Source organism: Haliaeetus albicilla, chromosome 2, assembly GCF_947461875.1.
Source record: "Haliaeetus albicilla chromosome 2, bHalAlb1.1, whole genome shotgun sequence".
NCBI classification, from domain to species: domain Eukaryota; kingdom Metazoa; phylum Chordata; class Aves; order Accipitriformes; family Accipitridae; genus Haliaeetus; species Haliaeetus albicilla.
In genome coordinates this window covers 12,880,771-12,904,228 of record NC_091484.1, presented here as the reverse complement: position 1 = coordinate 12,904,228, position 23,458 = coordinate 12,880,771, and the positions used below count along the sequence as shown (strand labels likewise).

General features: G+C 44.4%; 1 protein-coding gene across 1 annotated transcript in view; it reads left to right on the top strand.

Annotated features, from left to right (window-relative positions):
- Positions 1-23,458, top strand: part of TOP1 (DNA topoisomerase I) — an 81,009-nt gene that overhangs the window by 33,775 nt on the left and 23,776 nt on the right. The window contains exons 4-6 of the mRNA XM_069806930.1: positions 12,812-12,938; positions 13,508-13,566; positions 16,423-16,518. Coding sequence (XP_069663031.1) covers positions 12,812-12,938; positions 13,508-13,566; positions 16,423-16,518 — 282 coding nt within the window. The remainder of the gene's footprint in view (positions 1-12,811; positions 12,939-13,507; positions 13,567-16,422; positions 16,519-23,458) is intronic.

Below are 23,458 nucleotides of genomic sequence, written 5' to 3'. Positions count from 1 at the left end.
ATGTTTCAGGTCTTTAGGGCTACAAAAAGGCTCTTTAAGAGTACCACCCAGAGATCTGCCCCAAAGCTGGATATTCATGGGTGGCATGGCATGTGGGAGGATATGGGCAGGTATCTAGAGAACTTCTCACCTCCAGTGGCTTGGAACTTCACTCCTGAACAACTACAGAACCCTCATAAAGTGGTAGAATATTTGAAAGGAAAATGCTGTGGCTATTTGAGAGACACACAACTTACTGCACTGTGCTGGGCCCTGGCCAGTATCTACCAAACGGTGCTTGATATTAGGCAGCACCCTCAGGGGGAAGAGAGGGAAAACAGAGGGACGGGCACCGTGGCTACCCCAACCCTGGCGACGGGCACTGCAGCTGAACCAGAGAACCAACCTGTGCCAGTACCAGTCGCCCCTGTGCAGAAAAAGAAACACACAAAGAAATCAGTTTGCTTAGTGAGAGATGAAAGTGAACCAGGGTCATCACAAGAACAGGAGGAAGAGGCAGAACCTGAAATAATCACCCGATCTCTATCCCTGAGTGAGTTGCGTGATATGCGGAAAGATTTTAGCCACCACCCAGGTGAGCACATTGTTACCTGGCTGCTCCGATGCTGGGATAATGGGGCCAGTAGTTTGGAATTAGAGGGTAGGGAAGCCAAGCAGCTGGGATCCCTGTCTAGGGAAGGGGCCATTGACAAGGCGATTGGGAGAAAAACACAAGTCCTCAGCCTCTGGAGACGACTTCTGTCAGGTGTGAAGGAAAGGTACCCCTTCAAGGAGGAAGTTACATGTCACCAAGGCAAGCAGACCACCATGGAGAGAGGTATCCAGTACGTGAGGGAATTAGCCGTGCCGGAGGTGATCTATAATGATCCAGAAAATGGGCAGTCACCCACAGATCCAGATGAAGTCAATGCACACAACCCACGTGGCGGAAGTTTCTGTGAAGTGCACCACCAACCTATGCCAACTCATTGGCAGTAATGTCCTGGAAAGAAGGCTATGGACAAACGGTGGACGAACTGGCTGTCCAACTGTGGCAATACGAAGGAAGTCTCCCTTTCTCCCTATGGGCCTGTGTCTTGGCTGTAGAGGAATTGTCCCAGGAGTTCCAGCAATTCAAAGTGGATATGTCCTTCTCCCCACCTGTACAGGCCTGCATTGCAGCTCTTGGGAGTAAGCATTCCTCTGCCCAAGAGAGAGGAGAGAAAAAGTACACACGACGGGCTAACCTGTGGTTTTACCTGCGTGACCATGGAGAGGACATGAGGAAGTGGGATGGAGAACCTACCTCAGTCCTAGATGCATGGGTACATGAGTTGCGAGAAAAAGCAATCAGAAAAGAGGAGTCTTCTTGGAAAAATGCTGCTCCAGTTTCCCGTGAGCAGTCCCCCAGACGCAGTAGATGGGCTGATCTCATTTCTGATCCTCTTGAAGGGACTTGTGATTCACGTGTGCAAAAAGTGAGTAACGGATACTCTAACCAGGATTAGAGGGGCCCTGCCTCCAGCCAGGTGGAGGAAAGGGACAACCGGGTCTACTGGACAGTGTGGATTCGATGGCCTGGCACATCAGACCCACAGGAATATAAGGCTCTAGTGGACACTGGTGCACAATGTACCCTAATGCCATCAAGTTATAAAGGGGCAGAACCTATCTGTATCTCTGGTGTGACAGGGGGATCCCAAGAGCTAACTGTATCGGAAGCTGAAATGAGTCTAACCGGGAATGAGTGGCATAAACACCCCATTGCGACTGGCCCAGAGGCCCCGTGCATCCTTGGTATAGACTATCTCAGGAGGGGGTATTTCAAGGACCCAAGAGGGTACCGTTGGGCCTTTGGTATAGCTGCATTGGAGACGGAGGAGACTGAACAGCTGTCTACCCTGCCTGGTCTCTCTCAAGACCCTTCGGTTGTGGGGTTGCTGAAGGTTGAAGAACAACAGGTGCCAGCTGCCACCACGACGGTGCACCGGCGGCAACATCGCACCAACCGAGACTCCCCGATTCCCATCCAGAAGCTGATTTGCCAATTGGAGAGCCAAGGAGTGATCAGCAAGACTCGCTCACCCTTTAATAATCCCATATGGCCCGTGTGGAAATCTAATGGGGAGTGGAGACCAAGAGTAGAGTATGGTGGGCTGAATGAAGTCACGCCGCCGCTGAGTGCTGCTGTGCCAGATATGTTAGAACTTCAGTACGAACTGGAATCAAAGGCAGCTAAGTGACATTTTCTCAATCCCTTTGGCAGCAGAGTGCAGGCCACAGTTTGCTTTCACTTGGAGGGGCGTCCAGTACACCTGGCATTGACTGCCCCGGGGGTGGAAACACAGCCCCACCATTTGCCATGGACTGATCCAGGCTGCACTGGAAAAAGGTGAAGCTCCAGAGCACCTGCAGTACATTGATGACATCATCGTATGGGGCAACACGGCAGAAGAAGTCTTTGAGAAAGGGAAGAAAATAATCCAAATCCTTTTGAAGGCTGGTTTTGCCATAAAACAAAGTAAGGTCAAGGGACCTGCACAGGAGATCCAGTTTTTAGGAATAAAATGGCAAGACGGGCGTCGCCAGAGCCCCCTGGATGTGATCAACAACATATGCAGCTATGTCCCCACCAACTAATAAAAAGGAAACACAGGCTTTCTTAGGTGTTGTGGGCTTTTGGAGAATGCATATTCCAAACTACAGTCTGATTGTAAGCCCTCTCTATCAAGTTACCTGGAAGAAGAACAATTTTAAATGGGGCCCTGAACAACGACAAGCCTTTGAACAAAGTAAGCGGGAGATTTGGTTTTGGGAGAGAATAGCCAGTGAATTAGGCTGTATGATATTTAACTGCTAAATAACCTGCCAATGTATGTCATTGTATCTGTAGTGTCTATATGCCATATCAAGGGTATCACAGTAAGAATTACCCAAATGAATGAAGGATGGACTTTGAAACTGAGCCAAGTGCAACAGTGACAGAACTTGAACTGGCGCCCAGCAATTTCCTCAAGATCCACATCTTCGCCCTGCAGACCAAGGGTGTGGGTTGCACCAAATGTACTAGCCACACGTTCCAGAGGCAGTATTCAACAACCCAACACCTCACACCATCTCTCTTATCCTGAAGAACTGTTACAACAGATGGAGCCCCAAAGTCATGGTCTAAATAAAATTGATGGACACATTAGAGGGATAGCCCATTGACTAATGGAATACTATTTGGGGGGAGGGGGGTGTGGGGGGGTGTCCATATACTTATATATATAAGACAAGGAAAGTGGTAGTGGTTGATTGGAAAATGTAAGATCTGGGCATGATGTAGATGGTATAGAATAAGGGGTGGATAATGTCCTGGGTTCAGCTGGGATAGAGTTAATTTTTACAGGAACCTGGGAGGTGGGGGGCACAGCTGGGGCAGCTAACCTGAACTAGCCAAGGACCTATTCCATACCATGTGCAATCATGCTCAGTGTATAAATGGGGAGCGGGCTGGGGGGAGCTCTCTCGACTTTCAGTGGGGGAAGTGGTGGAGCGTCATGTTCCGGGTGGTGAGCAGTTGTACTGTGCATCACTCGTTTTGTATATTCCTTCATTAGTACCGTTGTTGTTGTTATAAGTTCTCTTTTTTGTGTTGTCCCAGAAAACTGCCATTATCTCAACCCTCGAGGTGCTGGGTTTGGTTGGGTTTTTTTTTCTTTTCTCTCCTCTGTCTCCTCCCCATCCCACGGGAGGGGGGCAGGAGGAGTGAGCGAGCAGCTGGGTGGTCCTTTGTTACTGGCTGGGCTGAAACCTTGACACTTCCCCAAATCCTTTGAGTCAGCTGTCATCCATGTAATTCCATAAATGTAAGTTTTGTCCGTGAGGATTAGGTTTAGGTAATTATTGTCTTGTGAAGGAGATAGCCCAGCAGCTCACAACCTCGGGGTGGAGGTGGAGGAAGATGTGTGGTGAGCAGGGAGTTGCTTAGAGGGGAGCTGCTGGAAGGACCTGAATGGAGGACATGCTTGTGGCCAGGTGACCATCCAGTGTTCACATGGAAGGTGTGAATGCAAGGATGGTGGAGACCGGACTGGTGAGTTATGGGATAGGACGGGGAAGGGCTGAAGCAAGCCGAGTTTCAGTTTGGGCTCTGTTACTACAGTCACTGTACTAAAATACTTTCCTGGACAGAGCCAGGAATTCAGACAGAAAAGACTGAATTTTAGGATAGCCTAATGACTGTCCAGTGTCCCTCACTATCATGCTGCTAAGCAGATGGGTTGCACTGGAGAGGGGGCATTTGATCACTTTGCCATTTTTAATAGCTTTTAATTTTGCCACAGTGGGAAGGGAGGAAATTGCTTTGTGGGGAAATACTGGAGAATTGTCCTCTTTCAGGAGGGCTCTTAGCTGTGATATAACAAGACCAAAAGCAAAATTGTTCTTGGGGGAAGAAGAGTGAGGGCTCTGTGATTGCCTACGCTTCATTAGTTTTGAAAATCTTGTCTTAGCCCTTTAGCCCTTTGAATGGCTCTATTATAGTTGTAGGTCCAGTTTATTTTGATACTTGGTTGTCATGGCTATCACTGCTGAAAAAGATTCCTCACGTGGAAGTGTAGAAGGAAATGGAAGAAGTGCATCGTCAGCCGTCCTGACTAAACAGGGATACTAATTTTTCAACCCGTCCATTGCTTAGGCAAAGGTTTTTCTTGATACTGAGCTGGTAACGTCTGTCTTCCCCGGTGTCAGCCAGTTATGCGTGCAAGCTAACTGAAAGGTGTTGCATTTTTAGATTTTTAGCAAATGGGTTCAAACCCCATGGAAATTCTTCGCTTGGAAGATTTTCAGACAGGTTAGAAAAATCTGTTTCCAAGTTTTTCAACTGTGCAGCTAGGAGGGGTTTTCTTGGTGACACACTTGTATCAATTTTGGCAACAAGTCACATACTGATGGATCTGTTTTCATGATGCTCTCTCCACAGCATGAGTTTCATTTGAAAAGCAGTTACTTTATCACCCATTGTTCAAATGGCACCTTCACTTTGAAGGGGCACCTTAAGTATTTATTTTTTTGGATAATATCTGCTAGGTAGCATACTACTGACAGCAACTGGTCATCAGCAAGTTTGTAACGCTTGTCTTTTTGTAAAAGAAAACTCCTCTTTAAGTTCCACAGCTCTTTTAAACCCTTTGCGGTCAGATAAGCGGTGAACCCCTATGTGCTACGAGAGATTTTCGTGGTTGCTTCCTGTCTCATTACAACTTGTTGTAAAGACTCTACTGGGTCAAAGGTCTTGTTTTTACAAACAAAGGTGACAAAGTGCCCCTTCCAAAACCCAGCCCTGCAGCAGTGCCACCATGTTACTGTCCCTCCACTGTGACCATCCAGTAGCTCCTGTCTGCAGCAAAAACATCAGCAGAACCCAACTGCAGGGGACTGTAGCAGACCTCCGAGAGCCTCTCCCCTGCTGAGGATTGTGACAGCCATTTTGGTAGGGGGTATTTCTTCACAGAAGAATTTTGAAGGAAAAAACCCAGCCTGTTTGTACTGAAGTTTCTCCTTTGAGAATGAAAAACAAATGAAAAATAGCCATTATTCCATTAGAAATTAAACAAAAAACTTCCAAGGTAACAAGAATTTGGGATTTTCCAATGGTTTTTTTACCTGTATGGGGGATTTTTAAAGCACCTGATGAAAGCCTGACACCTGTTGCTAAAATTGAAAATGAATCCTTTAGAAAAGTTTATCTTAATTTACATGCAATTCTATTAATCTAATAGACTTGCATGTAAATCTTCAGAAAATCCATTCTGTATTTCAGAAAAGCTGCTGTGTTATTGCAAAAGATGTGCTGTATCTTTGATAATTCTCAAAGAGGTTGAACAGTGCTTTAGCAGAAATCCAAGCCATTGTTGTTGGTGAAACTTGGGTTTGTACCTCTATGGCATTTTATACAGAGTGTGTGAAGAGTCCCCTAATTGCATTCTGAGAAGTACAGTATTACATTGGACATTGCACGCAGTTAAGAGCATTGTCTGGTGGTGTTTGAAGCAGATCAATTTTATGTCTGTCTGTAATAGTTAGACAATTTCATTTCCTGCCCTGTACTTAAAAAAGGCTTTTAAAATAAAACCTGCATCAAGAAGGCAGAACTCCTCAAATGCAGGAGAATAAATGTTTCCTGTATCCAGACTTTGAAGGATCTAAACTGCCAAGATAAGTCTCAGAAATACCTAAAATAGATAAATTTGATTTCATATGGCAGAAGTGTGTGGAGTGGTATGTAGAACTTCTTAATTTTGCTTCTTGCTTTCTTCCTCTCCCACTCACAAGATGACACTTCTGTATCTTAACCACTCATTTACAGCTGTAGTAAACTGGGAGAGAACATTTGTATGCCTCAGATCTTCTCCATCACCCCTCAAGGAAAGCAGATGCAAAGCCCTCTTAAGAAAAATTCATATCAAAGAATAAATCCACATTGCTATCAAGCAAAGTGTTTTCTTTTGCTCCTTTTCTCAGCCCTGTACTTACTGATCCCCAAAAGAAAATCTAATACACACCCATTAAATATAAATGTTAGTGGTTAAAAAAATAAAATGAAACAAATCTGATGTGGTAATAGGTTTCTGATCTGTGGGAGACGAGCGTTTCAAACAAGTAGACCATGTAAAATAATGAAATAATGGGTCTTTGAAGCCAAGACTTGTTAGAGATTGGTTTAGAAGTGTTCGCAGTAACAAGTGTCTTTCTGCCAGGTGTCTTGGGCTTTGTGCATGGAGTGTGGGCTGCCAGTAGACTGAGGAGTGCAGAAATGGCTGTGACAGGGAATGGGAGTAAAGAGGCTGCTCTTGCAGAGTTGATCCATGTTGTCAATGTGACAAGCATCTGAGCTGCAGGAAGAAAAATCTTCTGTCAGATTGCATATTTCCTCTGTTTACTAAATCTCTTGTGATCACAGCTTGAGATGAACTGAAGCGTGGAACATATAAGGGATTTATAGACCTGATCTTCACTGGCATCTTTTAAGTTTTATGGTTTTGCTAGGAAAAACACAGATTCCAGGCATTTGCTAGTCGTGAATGAAGATAAATTTCAGTTTAGACTTCTTGCACACATCCTCTGATTTATTATGTGATCCAGAACTGCTAAGAATTGTGTGCATTGGGGGCAGGAAGAAGGCAGGGATATCTGCCACAGGGGAAAAAGCAATTTTAAAAAAAGATTTCAGCACCCCCTGTTCCCTAGCGTGGGTGGTTTTGGTTTTATTCCCTATTTGAGTGCACAGTTCACCTTGATCAGCTTTCTGATGTGATACTACTTTCCAGTAGTAAAATTTTTTGCTTTTCATTTAGTAGTATGCCTGATTCTCGCACATCCATAGAAGGTGCATGCTAAGCCTCAGCCTCATCTCAATGTGCTAATATTGTTCTAATTTATAATATTTTTATCAGCTGTTGATTAGTCCAGCTTTTTATCTTGTTTCTTTTGCTGAAGTCTTGATCTATTATCTGTAAAACCTGGTGAAAAGACTCCTTTCAACTCTGGGAAAAGTGGTTTCAGGTTTTTTTTGTTATCGTATTGCTGAAATCCCAGCGGAAACATTGGGGCTCACGTGTTCATTCCTTGTAATACCATATGATAACCCGCTAACAGTGAGCATAAAATACTGCAAGCCAGCTGAAAACTTGTCCTTCGCTGGTGTGCCTTCTGTTTCTGAAATGCTCCCTGCACAGTCAGCCAGCCGTTCCTTGGTTTGCGTGTTAGTCTGAATACGATCACAGTTTTCCATTAATATTGTATTACGTCAGATGAGATGTGGGCTACGTAACCTATGCTCTGTCCCTATTGTGTTTTTAGATTTCACTAAAATCACAGCTCCCTGTTATTTCACGCTTCAATTGCATTGTAGCAGCTCCTGAGTAGGCAAGAAAAGCTCTGCTTGCAGCAGGCTCTGGTGCTTGCTAGTAGCAGATTCCCAGTCACGAGCTAATTACAGCTGAGAATATGAGACAGAGGAAATAAGAGACACTTTAGATAAAGCATCCTTCCCAGCTTGTGATTTTGAAGCTGGAATGGAAAGGGCCTGGGAAGGGATTATTAATGTACATAAATGGCACCTGAAGAATGCAGTGTTAAATTACTGCAAAGCTGTTGTAGTTTGAAGAAGGAAGCTGTGATCTGCACATCTGCCATTCTTTGGAAACACTTTCCACTTGTGACTTTCCCATGTGATCGTAGCCTGAGCAGCTGCTGCCAGGTGCCTGTTCTCCCTTCCTCTCCCTCTCCTCCCTCCTGTCCTCCTGCAGGCATCCTCACTGGGAAATACAGCCATGCTTTCAAGGGAAACGGCTGCTTCTGTTGCATTTACTGCTTCATGCACTTCAGCCTGAACTCTCCAAGGCCTTCAGATGTCCTTGTTCACACTAAACCTCTAAATGAAAGGCAGTAAGCTAGCTAACAAAAAGGTTGTAGTGCTTTACAAGATGCATTTCTACTCATCTTGCCTTTGTCTGAACTAAGCCAGTACCATGATATGTGTCTAGATGATGTAATCACTGGTTCTGCCTGTATTAATATGGTGTCCTATTGTACTTTGGTACCTTTAAACTAAAAGAACAGTGCAGGTTGTCAGCATTAAGCACCTTCAGAGGTGTGAAACTCCCAAGTGCTGTTGCAGCAGTTCAACTGTGATGGTCTGGGTGAAAAGGAAGATCTTTTGTCAGCAAGGCTGGGTATTTCTAAAATGGATTGTGAGCAACTGTTTTATGACCCAATTATTCTCTTTTCAGGCTAACTTGCACTGAAGTTTCCCTCTATCTTACAGGGGTTTTGTTGTTCTACTTTGGTGACTTAAAGCTGGCTTGTTGGCAGAGGGCTATGTGCAAGAAAGGTAATGAAGGATCTGCAGTGCTCCAACAAATGAATTCAGGATAAAATTATTTTGGTGCATGTGGTCTTCAGACCTTTTTGTTTGGTTGTGTTTGGTTTCTTTAAAGAAAAGTGATTTTTTTTTTTTCCAGTTTTCAATCAGCCAGGAAGACAGACTACTGATCTTTAAATTGTTCCCAGTCCCTCCTAATAATACCTTTGGGGTTGTCTGGAAATAGCTTTCTGATAGAAGGCTGAAATTCCTTCTTCAGGGTAAGGATGGCATCCTGTTGCCTTCTCTTTTCTTTTGAGATTAATGTGGTGGTAAATTGTGTTCCCCTGGAGGCTTGCGTAACTATCTTAGCCAAATGAAAGACCAAAGCAGCTCAGCTTGCTGACTGAAGTTAATATCTGAGCAACTTGCTTTGCTTTTGGAGGAAAAGAAAGTTACTCTTGTCAGGGTTGTGGCTTGAGGCCTTCGTTATCAGCACATTTCCAAATCAGCTTTTCTGGGAGATGCAGATTTCAGGCCCTCTTAGGGAAGAGGGGCACATGCCTTCATCATTGCCCATGTGAGAAAATTTTGGACTGAGTTGTTGAAATCAGAGCTGTGGTCCAGTGTCTAGAAACATGTAGGGCTGACAAGCAGTCTACTTGCAAATGAGGGAAAGAAATTTATGCTCTAGTAGCATATGAAATCAGATTTTTATCTGGGTTATTTCTTCCAGTCACATACCAGGAGCAGCAGCAAGCAGGACCTCAGGGGCTAGCCACCAGTACTGTTGCTTTGAAAATGAAGCTGCAGAGTGAAACTGGAGACAGTTTCCTTGGGTTATCTGAGCCCACATTGCTTTGGTGAGAAGTTTACTGCTTGCTGCAGAGCAAAGGGAAGGATAGTCTTGTGATTAAAAACAAAAAAAAAAACAACACCAAAGGCTGAGTCAGGAATCCAGACTTCTTGATTTTGACTCCGGTGCTAAAAATTCTTAGCTTTAGATTAGATTGCATAACATAAAAAGGACCTTTTCAGTGGTGTCCACTTACTCTCTTTTGAGAGGGATGTTATTTGAGCTTCTACTTAAGCAAGCCTAAGTTCTTAGCACTTTTTTATTCCAGCCATAGTCCATAAGCATTCAACACATAAAAATTGTCACTGCTTCTCTAGGGCAATGGGATTTTCTGCCTTTTTCAGTATTAGCTTTGCAGATGTAGACTGTCATCTATCAATTTGCTTTTAGTGATGTTTTATGTCCATCAGAGCTCTACCAGTCACATACTGAAAGCTAGTGCTTTTGGCTGCTAGCAAAAATGAGTATGGTGCTTTTGAAAACTTAAAGGTTTTTTTCCTTTTTTTTTTTTGCTATTCCAAACTCCCAAGCAACAGACACTGCCATGAACTTTATCTTAGAGAACTAACTCCATCAATTGCGGTGTGTACCATGCTTTGAAGATGCAAATTGTTGTCTGAGTAAAGCATGTTATTTCAGGTAGGATTGAAATACCAAATAAGAACAAGAAAAAAGTCAGAAAATAGAAACAAGTAGACTTGTAGAGAACAAAATGGGTCTAAGCCTTGCATGTTTGTTCGTTACAGCTTTTCTGGTATGGTGATATACCTTTGTAATTGTAAAAATTTTTTGGCAAATGAGGTACCTAATATACAGATAACAGTATAAGATACCAAGTCAGAATTTCGAGATCTTTCCGACTTCAGAAATGAGTAGTAACATGTGTGGGGTTTGTGCTTTCAGACAGTCAATGAATCTAGTTGGAGCAAAGGAAAAGGAAATACGTGTCTTGAGTCTGAGATACTGATGAATAAACAGGGTACAGAAACTGGGATGTCAAATCTGAGCAAGAGTAGCAGGCATCTCATGGATTTCTAAGATCTAGTGTCAGGATGTTCTGTGTATGTACTTGCATGTCCTGATCACGCAGTGTACATAACACGATCTGCTGGGTAAGAATAGTTTGCAGTTGTTGAAGCTTCACTCACAGGCAACATGTGGTGCTGTGTGTCTATCTGCAAGAATTTCTGGAGTGCTGGTTGCCTTCTAGTGTTTAGATACTGCTTTACAGTTTTATATGTAGTATAAAGAGGTTGCTAGAGAGTTAAAATGAAACTGGTTTCTCTTCCTACTTATCCCTTTTAATGTGACGTAGTACATGAATATACTGATTTCCTTCAGATATGAATTTTCATGGTTTAGCTGCTTGGGCTTGAAAGGCTGGTGTGTATTTATTGGAGTGTGTGCAACTCTGAGCTTGAATAATTTAGACCTTTTTCAAGTTTGGGTCCATTCATGCTAGTGTTACAGGAGGCTCTGAAACTCTCCACGTTGGACTTTACTCTGCAGTTCTACAGCTGGGTGTGGGTTGGCATATTTGTGACTGTGGTTGCCTTCCTCTTAATCACACACAAGCTTTATGGGAGCTGATTAATGTGCTGCTTGCTTTCTGTAGCCATCAAACATCCAACCCTTTTGGAGTCTGCTTTTTATGATAGAAAGAAGACTTGAAGTGTACATCTTTTTTAAAAATTGTGCTCTTACCTGGCATTCCAAGCTCGCTGTTTTTCCACGGCTGTGTTCCCCCAAATCGGTTTGGGCCCGCACTTAACTGTTGAAGTAACTGAAATAAGGAAGCTGCTTATTTCTAGTAAAGCTTTGCATTGCATTGTGTAGTCCTAAGGAGAACGACAGTGCATCCCGGAGAGAGCAGTAGTGATGGGAGTAGAGCACTGAGGAGGGAGGAGTGTGAAATGCCAGTGCGAGGAAGGCAGCTTGCTTGGTGCCTAACCATGCCCAGTAGAAGAGAGCCTGATTTCCATCATGTCTTTGGCTTGCTTAGGCCCAGGGTGACCTCAGGGAGTCCACACAACCTTACAAATGTGTATTGAAAGCCTGTTGAATTGACAGGCTTGCTGCTCGACTTCCACAACAGTGGTGCTAGTCCTTATGGCCGGTTCTTGCCATTTCTGTCATGAGTCCCCTGAGAGCGTTTCCTCACTTTCTGGCTCCAAGGGTGAAGTAATTCCGTGAGAAAACGCATTTTCCTTTGAAAACAGCCATGTGTCTTTCTCATTGATAAGAAAAACTTGAAAATGTGATCCAAATTTACCCAAATGTCTCAGAAATCAGAAGGGGGTAGAAATGGAATAAAAAAAGGTTGATTTTCTTCTCCTTGGGGACATTTTTTCTGCTGTTCTGACTAAAGGATTTTGGGTGTATAAACTCTCAATACTGTTACCTGTAGCTCCAGATTCTGAGTACTAGGAGACCAGATTCTTGCTTGGAAACACCTTTGAGTTCCCATTCTGTGTGGTGGGGTCATCTCAGCCGAGCAGAGCTGGGCTGACTGACCATGGTGGTGAGGTACAGTTGATGAAACAGCTCCAACTGAGGACTGCATCATTATTCCTGCCTTTTCTGTTTGACTTTGCATAAACACAAGGACATCACATATCCTGTTTGCTGTGGTTTTCCCATCTGTTTGGGAATAATAGAGATCAGCGGTTTTCTCTTTAAGTTCCAGAGATGAGAGCTGCTACAATGACAAACTGTTGTCTGAGCAAAAGCTGACATGGGCATTGATGGGACTGGCAGCTCTCTCTATTCCAGTGACCTTTTATGTGGACTAGGAAAAAGAGGAAAAGCAGACACAGTGGGAATTCAACCTAAAGTATTGAGCTTTAAGTGTAGCAGCTGTGGATTTCCTCAGCAATCCAGGCTGATGGGGGTTTTCCTGAAGTGGAGTACTTGGTGGCTGTGATTTTGTGGTATGTTCCCCTCCTGTTCCTCTTCCTCCTGAGGAGAATGGATGACATGTGACAGGAGACTGTAGTGGATCTTCCTGTTAAGGTGATCCTGTATTTTGTGGGATTTGTAATCATCGAAACCTGTGACTCTACTGCTGGAAGTTGTATTAGTCAAATCTCCTGTGTTCCCCTCTGCAAACATACTCTTTTGTCTTGCAGTGAGCACAAAGATTCCTCGGAAAAGAAACACAAAGACAAGGAGAAAACCAAACACAAAGATGGCAGCTCAGAGAAACACAAAGACAAACACAAAGATAAAGACAAGGAGAAGAGAAAGGAAGAGAAGGTAGGTGTCTCCTGCGGGAGAGACGAGCATGGTTCTGGTTTATACTACTGAATGGTACAAACTTAGTGGGTTAGATGTAGCTTGTACTTCCAAGTTTTTATCACCCTGGAGAGAATTGTCCTAATGCTAACCTAGAGACCTGGCTTGTGGAGTGCTGGATATGAACTTGTTAGGGGTTTCATCTGCAGGTATTGTGAATGGAAACATTTCCATAATGGAGCTGTGTCCACTGGCTCCACATTTTTTCCCCTGTTACTTTTCACTTTGCCAAGCTTAGATTCAGAGACAAGGGAGAAAAATCTGTTCACGTTAGTTCCATGCAAGGATATACACTTAACTCCAATCTGTTGAAGAAATTGGAGGGCCAGAAACTACTGAATTGACTAAGACTTACAGAAAATGTTGCCTTTTTGGTGTGTCATGTAGGTCGCTAGGGGAATGAAGAGATAGTCACAGTGCCCTTTGGTTCCTTGTGGAAGTTAAATATCCTGCCTGTGTTGCATGTTGGAAAAACATACGTAAGGTGCTCTGGGCAGTGCTAATCAGCTCCTACTTTTTATGTTTTTCAGATGAAATCATCTTCGGGTGATATAAAAATAAAGAAGGAAAAGGAAAATGGCTTCTCCAGGTAAGAAATCAGGTCTATGATCTCAAAAAAAGTAGCAGTTTTGACTTTTCTTAGGTTTGACTCCTCTCACTTAGTCTTGGGGAAAAAACTGGAATGCTTTTGACCCCTTCAGACAAGATAAATTCTTCTCAATTACAGGAATTGGTAATTGATCTACTTACCTAGTAATTGGAGATGGGAGCTGTTGAATACCTGGTATCTGCCTGCACATGCTGGGTTTGTCCAAGTATTAAATAGTTGAATTCTGTCAAGGACAGATGGAACTATGGAAACATTGGTAGCTGGAGTTGAAAGAACCTCTATTGTAAAATTGGTACTTGAATGCTGCAGGCAGTCTTCTGGAGACAGAGCCTTGTAAGGGCAGTCCAGACTGCCTCCGAGTGTCTCTTCTTTAAGTGACTACAGCCTAAAGCCTTTGCAGAGGAGTGATGAGTAAGGAGGGTGCTTGTATAAAGTCTGAAGTACCTTCAGAAAATGCCTAGATGTCCTACTCTACTAAATTCCTGCTAATAATAGAGCCTTCTGGACTAGGGCATTGTATCAGTCATCACTAAGTAGTCTTATTAAAAACCTGAAGTGAGCAACTGACAGAAGAGTACTTTTTCTTAATAGTTGACTAAGATGTCTTGTGACTTTGGTTAAGTTCAGCCCCTGATTATTTTTAAGGTGGTAATCTGGTCCACTGACTTATTGGAGGTCTGTGGTGTGGTGGATGCATGTGTTCATACCTGTTAGTCAAGAAAAGCTTTCAATCATGTGTCCAGTTTTATGAATCCACTTTAAAAAAAAAACAAACCCAAAACAGAAAAAAAAAAAAAAAAACCAAAACAAAACAAAAAAACCAAAACCCACAAAATCCTTGTGTCCACAGAACATGGAGAGACTGCAGAGAGGTTGGGAGAAGACACCTGTCTAGTCCATGCCTGTTAGTTATTCTTTGTGTATTTTGCATGTGCCCTCTTGACACGAGTTCCTCCATCTGTTTCATTTTCTTACTCCTATTTAAAAATGCAAACTAAGTAGTTATGCTTGGCACAGGGAAGAGGCGCCCTCTCCAGGCTCTTTTGGGGATAGTCTAGAAATAGAAAGCGATGACATTCAGGTGTTTCATGGTGAAGGAGAAGGTTAATAATAACAACTCTTTCTAGTCTTTACTATTCAGTAGAATTGCATGCATGTGCTAATCTCACCGGGGATGTTGGGTGTTCTCATATCAAGGTAACTGGGTCCTCTTTAGGTCCAAGAGCATTTTTGTGTGTGTTTGAGGAAAGCCTGGAGGAGCCATCATAATTGTGCCTTTTTCAGGGCCAAAAGCTAGCTAAGAGGAAAGTAATTATTTTCTTTTTTCCTTCTGAAATGTTTTTACAAGTTCACCACAGAAAAATGTCCTCACTCAGATGGTTTTGATTTTCTTCCTTAAGACTTGGTATGATGAGCAATGTTAAGGTCTTGGAAACAATGCAAGTCAAGGTTCAGCTTGGTCATACAGCTCCTTTCTTTTAATATAATCACACTTTATTTCCCACTATTACAAAACATTGTGAAATATTTCAGTGTTAAAATAGACTAGATAAAATTCTTAGCAACTTAATAAACAGTAGTTCTAGATTTCTGCCTGGAAGGGAGAATAAATTAAATGGGACAAATACCTCTTTTTCCATAAACGTTTTGCAACTGTCTATGTGCTGCAGACTTGTGTCTTGGTTAATCGCAGGCAATGCCTCAGAAATGACTTCTTATAGCAGCACATATCTGTTTCCCCTGAGTTGCATCTGCCAGCGCTGCAGTGGCTTTACAGCTGTGAAAGAGTGAACTGCCTTGTTCAGCTTCATGGACACATTACCAGCTAAAATAAGACTCCAGAATGTTTCTTGCTGACTGTGATCTACAAAGCAGAATGCTGCTTTTTTTTCTCCCACTCCATCCAATTGCAAAATCTGCATGTTGACTTGGAAACTGAGTCAATTTGATATAGAAATTGCTGATTGAATATGAATAGGAGAGCCCAACATGGCACTGTTACTTTCTCTACCTGAGTGGAGGACTGCTAAGTGCTTCAAAATGTAATTTTGGACTCTGAGACATCTTTTTCTTTATGAAGATAAGTGAAATGCTTCTGTGAAATCTAGAAATAATGAGTTTGTTTAAAGGGATAGTCTCTCTTGCACTCATACTCTATTTTTTTTCTTATAACTGATGTCTTGGGACATTATGGCTGAAAATGTTGAGCCTAACTTAATATTTGCAGTCTGTTAAAAGGGACAAGATTGTTTGCTTCCTGCAGTTTGGACAGTGAAAAAAGACTGATGAGTTTAACTTTGCCAAATCTTTGTTTCCTTTTCTGGTTTTCACATGCCTCTACTTAGTCGGCAAAAGATTCAGGGGAATAGCTTTCAAATCTTTGTTTAGTTGATAATCTTTTTCTCTCTTATCAGGCTCAATAAGGCTATTGAGTTGAAACTAAGTAACGTCCTCTATTTGACTGCACACGTGCATGCATTTCAGTTTTGTTTTCAAGTATGTTTGAAAGTGCCGGAAGCTACAGTTGGTTTTACTCAAAACCTCAAAGAAACACGTTGAAATCTAAGCAGTTGAAATTAATCTTGATGTTGCTTGAGAAATGACAAATACGTAGACAGTGAATAACTCTCTCCTTATGCTGTCTGTGGATATTCAGAGAATATATGTTTATATGCACACACCTCAGGTCTTTGGGGTCTTGAGATAACAACACATTCCAGGACTGGAAGACATGCCCATTTTGCAGATGATAATTTCTTAAAACTGAGTTGTTGCTGGTGTCCAAGAAACTTTCTCTTTGAAGTTAGAACCATCTTTCTTTGCTTCTTTTTGTAGTCCACCGCGTATTAAAGATGAACCAGATGATGATGGGTTTTATGCATCTCCTAAAGAGGACTCCAAACCCCTGAAGAGACCTCGAGAAGATGATGAGTAAGTGGCGTGGGTGCTGCTGACTTGGGTGTTTGCCTTCAGTTTTAAAAAGGTAACATTGAGGGAGCAGGTGGGATTTCAGGTCATCAGCGCAAACTTGTTAAGGTGGGTGACTGGAGTTCTGAGACCAGACTCCTTATGCTGTTAAAAGTTCTCTGAGCAAGGCAAGGATAGTATTTGTGGTGTCCAAGGCAAAGTACCATTACCTGCTTCTGCAAATGGTGCTGTGAAATGTTGCAGAGCTAGTAAATAAAGAAAAAACCTAGAAGGTAGGTAGAGAAAAGACACCAAATGAAGACTGTAAAACATAAATCTGAGCAAGTGAGGTATTAATGCTAGCTAAGTGACTGCAGTGGTTTCTGTTGGGTGAGGAAATGACTGCACAAGAGGAAGAAAATGCATTGTCAGCCTGTTTGGGGGTGAGGAGGAGGTTTGCCTGCACTGCTTGGCGTGATTCACCTAGAGTCTAAATATGTCGTGGGTTATGCTGAGGATTTTTGTCTCAATCAAAAGAAAAATACACGTAATGTTTGTCCGATATAGTAGCCTACCCAGTAAAATAAAAGCCCAGTTATATCATGCTGTGATCTGTCACCATCTATGTTCATCCATCTATGTGCTAACATGTGACCTTGTTAGCAGCCTGGAGTTAAAGGGTTGGAAGGGTTTAACCATAGTGGTATTCCCATAGTGGCATTCTGGTTTTATGTGGTATTTCTCAGTTTCCAAGAGAGATGGGTGTGACATCTTTTTTTGTGTGTAATCATTTGCTGCCTCCTGTTAAGTTTTTGTGACGTCCCATGTCATGTCTGCAATGGCAAGATTAAGAATTTGCCAGTAGTCAATTTTGCTGTTGTTTGAACTAGCAGGGGATGCAAAAAGTGAGCCTTGTGGGCAGATCCCAGACTGATGACTGGAAAAGGAGCTGAGTGTAGAACCTGCCACTAAGCTTTCACCCATTGTCATGGTTTCAGCCCAGCCAGTAACAAAGGACCACGCAGCCGCTTGCTCACTCCTCCTGCCCCCCTCCGGTGGGATAGGGAAGAGAATCAGAAAGGAGAAAAAAAAACAAACCAAAACAAACAAAACAACAACAAAAAAAAACCCAAAAAAAACAAACCGGAACCTAGAGGGTTGAGATAAGGACAATTTACTGAGACAACACAAAAAGAGAAGCTACAACAACAACAACAGTACTAATAAAAGAATATACAAAAAGTGATGCACAGTGCGACTGCTCACCACCTGGAACCTGATGCTCTACCACTTCCCCCGCTGAAAGCTGAGAGGCCCCCCCCAGCCTGCTCCCCATTTATATACTGAGCATGATGTCACATGGTATGGAATAGCTCCTTGGCTAGTTCAGGTCAGCTGCCCCGGCTGTGCCCCCTCCCAGGTTCCTGTGAAAATTAGCTCTATCTCAGCTGAACCCAGGACATTATCCACCCCTTATTCTATACCATCTACATCATGCCCAGATCCTACATTTTCCAACTAGTCACCACCACTTTCCTTGTCTTTTATATTTTTATATATATGTATATGGACACCCACCCACACAAATAGTATTCCCTTAGTCTATGGGCAGTCCCTCTAATGTGTCCATCAATTTTTAGTCCATGACTTTGGAGCTCCATCTGTTTTAACAGTCCTTCAGGATAAGAGAGATGGTGTGAGGTGTTGGGTTGTTGCATGCTGCCTCTGGAGCTTGCGGCTGGTACATTTGGTGCAACCCACGCTCTTGGTCTGCAGGTTGAAGGTGTTGATCTTGAGGAAATCGCTGGGTGCCAGTTCAAGTTCTATCACTGTTGCACTTGGCTCAGTTTCAAAGTCCATCCTTCATTCATTTGGGTAATTCTTACTGTGATACCCTTGATATGGCATATAGCCACTATAGATACAATGACATACATTGGCAGGTTATTTAGCAGTTAACATCATACAGCCTAATTCACTGGTTATTCTCTCCCAAAATCAAATCTCCTTGAGGTACACATCAAACTTCCCCATCCTTCTGCATCACCCACCAAGTGCACCCAGGTCCTTGAGCAAAAGCAATCCCTTGGATGGGTTTGTCTCTGCTTGAGGCAGGACTAACCGAGACTGTCTTCCCTGACATACTCTTCATGTGCACTACAGGGACTTTTCCACATACTGTAGAAGGAGATAGTCTTGGTTGGCCAGGGCCAGCCCAATTGGCAGATCCTCTGGTATTAATCAACCACGTGGCTTTTGCTAAATGTGTATCCCAGTGTTTGAAAGTCCCACCCCCCATAGCTCTCAATGTAGTTTTCAGCAGTCCATTGTATTATTTGATTTTTCCAGACGCTGGTGCATGACAGGGGATGTGATATACCCACTCAATGCCATGCTCTTTGGCCCTGGTGTCTATGAGGTTGTTTCAGAAGTGAATCCCGTTGTCCGACTCAATTCTTTCTGGGGTGCTGTGTCACCATAAAACTTGTTCTTCAAGGCCCAAGATAGTGTTCCGGGCAGTGGCATGGGGTACAGAATATGTTTCCAGCCATCCGGTGGTTGCTGCCACCATTGTAAGCACATAGCGCTTGCCTTGGCGAGTTTGTGGGAGTGTGATGTAGTCAATCTGCCAGGCTGCCCCATATTTATATTTCAGCCATCGTCCTCCCTACCACAGGGGCTTTAACTGCTTGGCTTGCTTAATTGCAGCACGTTTCACATTCATGGATAACCTGCGCGATAGTGTCCGTGGTCAGGTCCACCCCTCGATCATGAGCCCATCTATATGTTGCATCTCTTCCCTGATGGTCTGAAGTATCATGGGCCCACCGAGCCATAAATACCTCACCCTTATGTTGCCAGTCCGGGTCCACCTGAGCCACTTCAATCTTGGCAGCCTGATCCACCTGTTGGTTATTTTGATGTTCTTCAGTGGCCCGACCCTTGGGTACGTGAGCATCTACATGATGTACTTTTACAACCAGATTCTCTAGCCAGGACACAGTATCTTGCCACAGTGCAGCAGCCCAAAAGGTTTTATCTCTGCACTGCCAGTTGCTGTGCTTCCATTGCTGTAACCACCGCCACAGGGCATTTGCCACCATCCATGAGTCAATATAGAGATAGAGCACTGGCCACTTTTCTCTTTCAGCAATGTCTAACGCTAACTGGATGGCTTTCACCTCTGCAAACTGACTCGATTCACCTTCTCCTTCAGCAGTTTCTGCAACTTGTCATGTGGGACTCCATACAGCAGCCTTCCACCTCCGATGCTTTCCCACAATGCGACAGGATCCGTCAGTGAACAGGGCATATTGCCTCTCATTTTCTGGCAGTTTATTATACAGCAGGGCTTCTTCAGCACGTGTCACCTCCTCCTCTGGCGACATTCCAAAATCTTTGCCTTCTGGCCAGTCCATGATCACTTCTAAAATTCCTGGGTGATAGGGGGTTCCTATGTGAGCCCGTGGTGTGATCAGTGCGATCCGCTTACTCCACGTTGCGTCAGTCATGTGATGTGGAGATCCTCCCTTTGAACATCCAGCCCAGCACTGGCAGTTGGGGTGCTAAGAGGAGCTGTGTCTCAGTACTAACCACTTCTGAGGCGGCTCGAACTCCTTCATATGCTGCCAATATCTCTTTTTCAGTTGGAGTATAGTGAGCCTCGGATCCTCGATATCCTCGACTCCAAAACCCCAGGGGTCAGCCTCAGGTCTCCCCAGGTGGTTTCTGCCAGAGGCTCCAGGTAGGGCCATTCTCCCCAGTTGCAGTATAGAGCACGTTTTTAACATCTTGTCCTGCCCGGACTGGTCCAAGGGCTACTGCATGAACAATCTCCCGCTTACTTTGTTCAAAGGCTTGTCGTTGTTCAGGGCCCCATTTAAAATTGTTCTTCTTCCAGGTAACTTGATAGAGAGGGCTTACAATCAGACTGTAGTTTGGAATATGCATTCTCCAAAAGCCCACAACACCTAAGAAAGCCTGTGTTTCCTTTTTATTAGTTGGTGGGGACATAGCTGCATATGTTGTTGATCACATCCAGGGGGCTCTGGCGACGCCCGTCTTGCCATTTTATTCCTAAAAACTGGATCTCCTGTGCAGGTCCCTTGACCTTACTTTGTTTTATGGCAAAACCAGCCTTCAAAAGGATTTGGATTATTTTCTTCCCTTTCTCAAAGACTTCTTCTGCCGTGTTGCCCCATACGATGATGTCATCAATGTACTGCAGGTGCTCTGGAGCTTCACCTTTTTCCAGTGCAGCCTGGATCAGTCCATGGCAAATGGTGGGGCTGTGTTTCCACCCCTGGGGCAGTCAATGCCAGGTGTACTGGACGCCCCTCCAAGTGAAAGCAAACTGTGGCCTGCACTCTGCTGCCAAAGGGATTGAGAAAATGTCACTTAGCTGCCTTTGATTCCAGTTCGTACTGAAGTTCTAACATATCTGGCACAGCAGCACTCAGCGGCGGCGTGACTTCATTCAGCCCACCATACTCTACTCTTGGTCTCCACTCCCCATTAGATTTCCACACGGGCCATATGGGATTATTAAAGGGTGAGCGAGTCTTGCTGATCACTCCTTGGCTCTCCAATTGGCAAATCAGCTTCTGGATGGGAATCGGGGAGTCTCGGTTGGTGCGATGTTGCCGCCGGTGCACCGTCGTGGTGGCAGCTGGCACCTGTTGTTCTTCAACCTTCAGCAACCCCACAACCGAAGGGTCTTGAGAGAGACCAGGCAGGGTAGACAGCTGTTCAGTCTCCTCCGTCTCCAATGCAGCTATACCAAAGGCCCAACGGTACCCTCTTGGGTCCTTGAAATACCCCCTCCTGAGATAGTCTATACCAAGGATGCACGGGGCCTCTGGGCCAGTCACAATGGGGTGTTTATGCCACTCATTCCCGGTTAGACTCATTTCAGCTTCCGATACAGTTAGCTCTTGGGATCCCCCTGTCACACCAGAGATACAGATAGGTTCTGCCCCTTTATAACTTGATGGCATTAGGGTACATTGTGCACCAGTGTCCACTAGAGCCTTATATTCCTGTGGGTCTGATGTGCCAGGCCATCGAATCCACACCGTCCAGTAGACCCGGTTGTCCCTTTCCTCCACCTGGCTGGAGGCAGGGCCCCTCTAATCCTGGTTAGAGTATCCGTTACTCACTTTTTGCACACGTGAATCACAAGTCCCTTCAAGAGGATCAGAAATGAGATCAGCCCATCTACTGCGTCTGGGGGACTGCTCACGGGAAACTGGAGCAGCATTTTTCCAAGAAGACTCCTCTTTTCTGATTGCTTTTTCTCGCAACTCATGTACCCATGCATCTAGGACTGAGGTAGGTTCTCCATCCCACTTCCTCATGTCCTCTCCATGGTCACGCAGGTAAAACCACAGGTTAGCCCGTCGTGTGTACTTTTTCTCTCCTCTCTCTTGGGCAGAGGAATGCTTACTCCCAAGAGCTGCAATGCAGGCCTGTACAGGTGGGGAGAAGGACATATCCACTTTGAATTGCTGGAACTCCTGGGACAATTCCTCTACAGCCAAGACACAGGCCCATAGGGAGAAAGGGAGACTTCCTTCGTATTGCCACAGTTGGACAGCCAGTTCGTCCACCGTTTGTCCATAGCCTTCTTTCCAGGACATTACTGCCAATGAGTTGGCATAGGTTGGTGGTGCACTTCACAGAAACTTCCGCCACGTGGGTTGTGTGCATTGACTTCATCTGGATCTGTGGGTGACTGCCCATTTTCTGGATCCTTATAGATCACCTCCGGCACGGCTAATTCCCTCACGTACTGGATACCTCTCTCCATGGTGGTCTGCTTGCCTTGGTGACATGTAACTTCCTCCTTGAAGGGGTACCTTTCCTTCACACCTGACAGAAGTCGTCTCCAGAGGCTGAGGACTTGTGTTTTTCTCCCAATCGCCTTGTCAATGGCCCCTTCCCTAGACAGGGATCCCAGCTGCTTGGCTTCCCTACCCTCTAATTCCAAACTACTGGCCCCATTATCCCAGCATCGGAGCAGCCAGGTAACAATGTGCTCACCTGGGTGGTGGCTAAAATCTTTCCGCATATCACGCAACTCACTCAGGGATAGAGATCGGGTGATTATTTCAGGTTCTGCCTCTTCCTCCTGTTCTTGTGATGACCCTGGTTCACTTTCATCTCTCACTAAGCAAACTGATTTCTTTGTGTGTTTCTTTTTCTGCACAGGGGCGACTGGTACTGGCACAGGTTGGTTCTCTGGTTCAGCTGCAGTGCCCGTCGCCAGGGTTGGGGTAGCCACGGTGCCCGTCCCTCTGTTTTCCCTCTCTTCCCCCTGAGGGTGCTGCCTAATATCAAGCACCGTTTGGTAGATACTGGCCAGGGCCCAGCACAGTGCAGTAAGTTGTGTGTCTCTCAAATAGCCACAGCATTTTCCTTTCAAATATTCTACCACTTTATGAGGGTTCTGTAGTTGTTCAGGAGTGAAGTTCCAAGCCACTGGAGGTGAGAAGTTCTCTAGATACCTGCCCATATCCTCCCACATGCCATGCCACCCATGAATATCCAGCTTTGGGGCAGATCTCTGGGTGGTACTCTTAAAGAGCCTTTTTGTAGCCCTAAAGACCTGAAACATATTCAGGAGACACAGCACTAACAGCACACTGGCTTGCTCATCCCAAGGATATTCAAAATTCTCAAAAGCTGTTGTAATTAGTCAGAAGGAGAAAAGGGAGGCGAACGGACGGGGGAAGTATCCCCCCCGACTTCCCCATGGATTGGGTGCGATTACCGATAAATTCTGATAGAAGGCACCCGAAGTATGGAAATGTTATCACTGCCACATACAGATACCAGCTTAACCTCATGACTAGTGATGTAATCATTTCACAAGTCGACATTGCCCAGTACAGCAAAAAGATAATCCCAATCACTCTCCCAGAGGTGAGAAACGCAACTACAGGCAATACATAGAGCATATAAG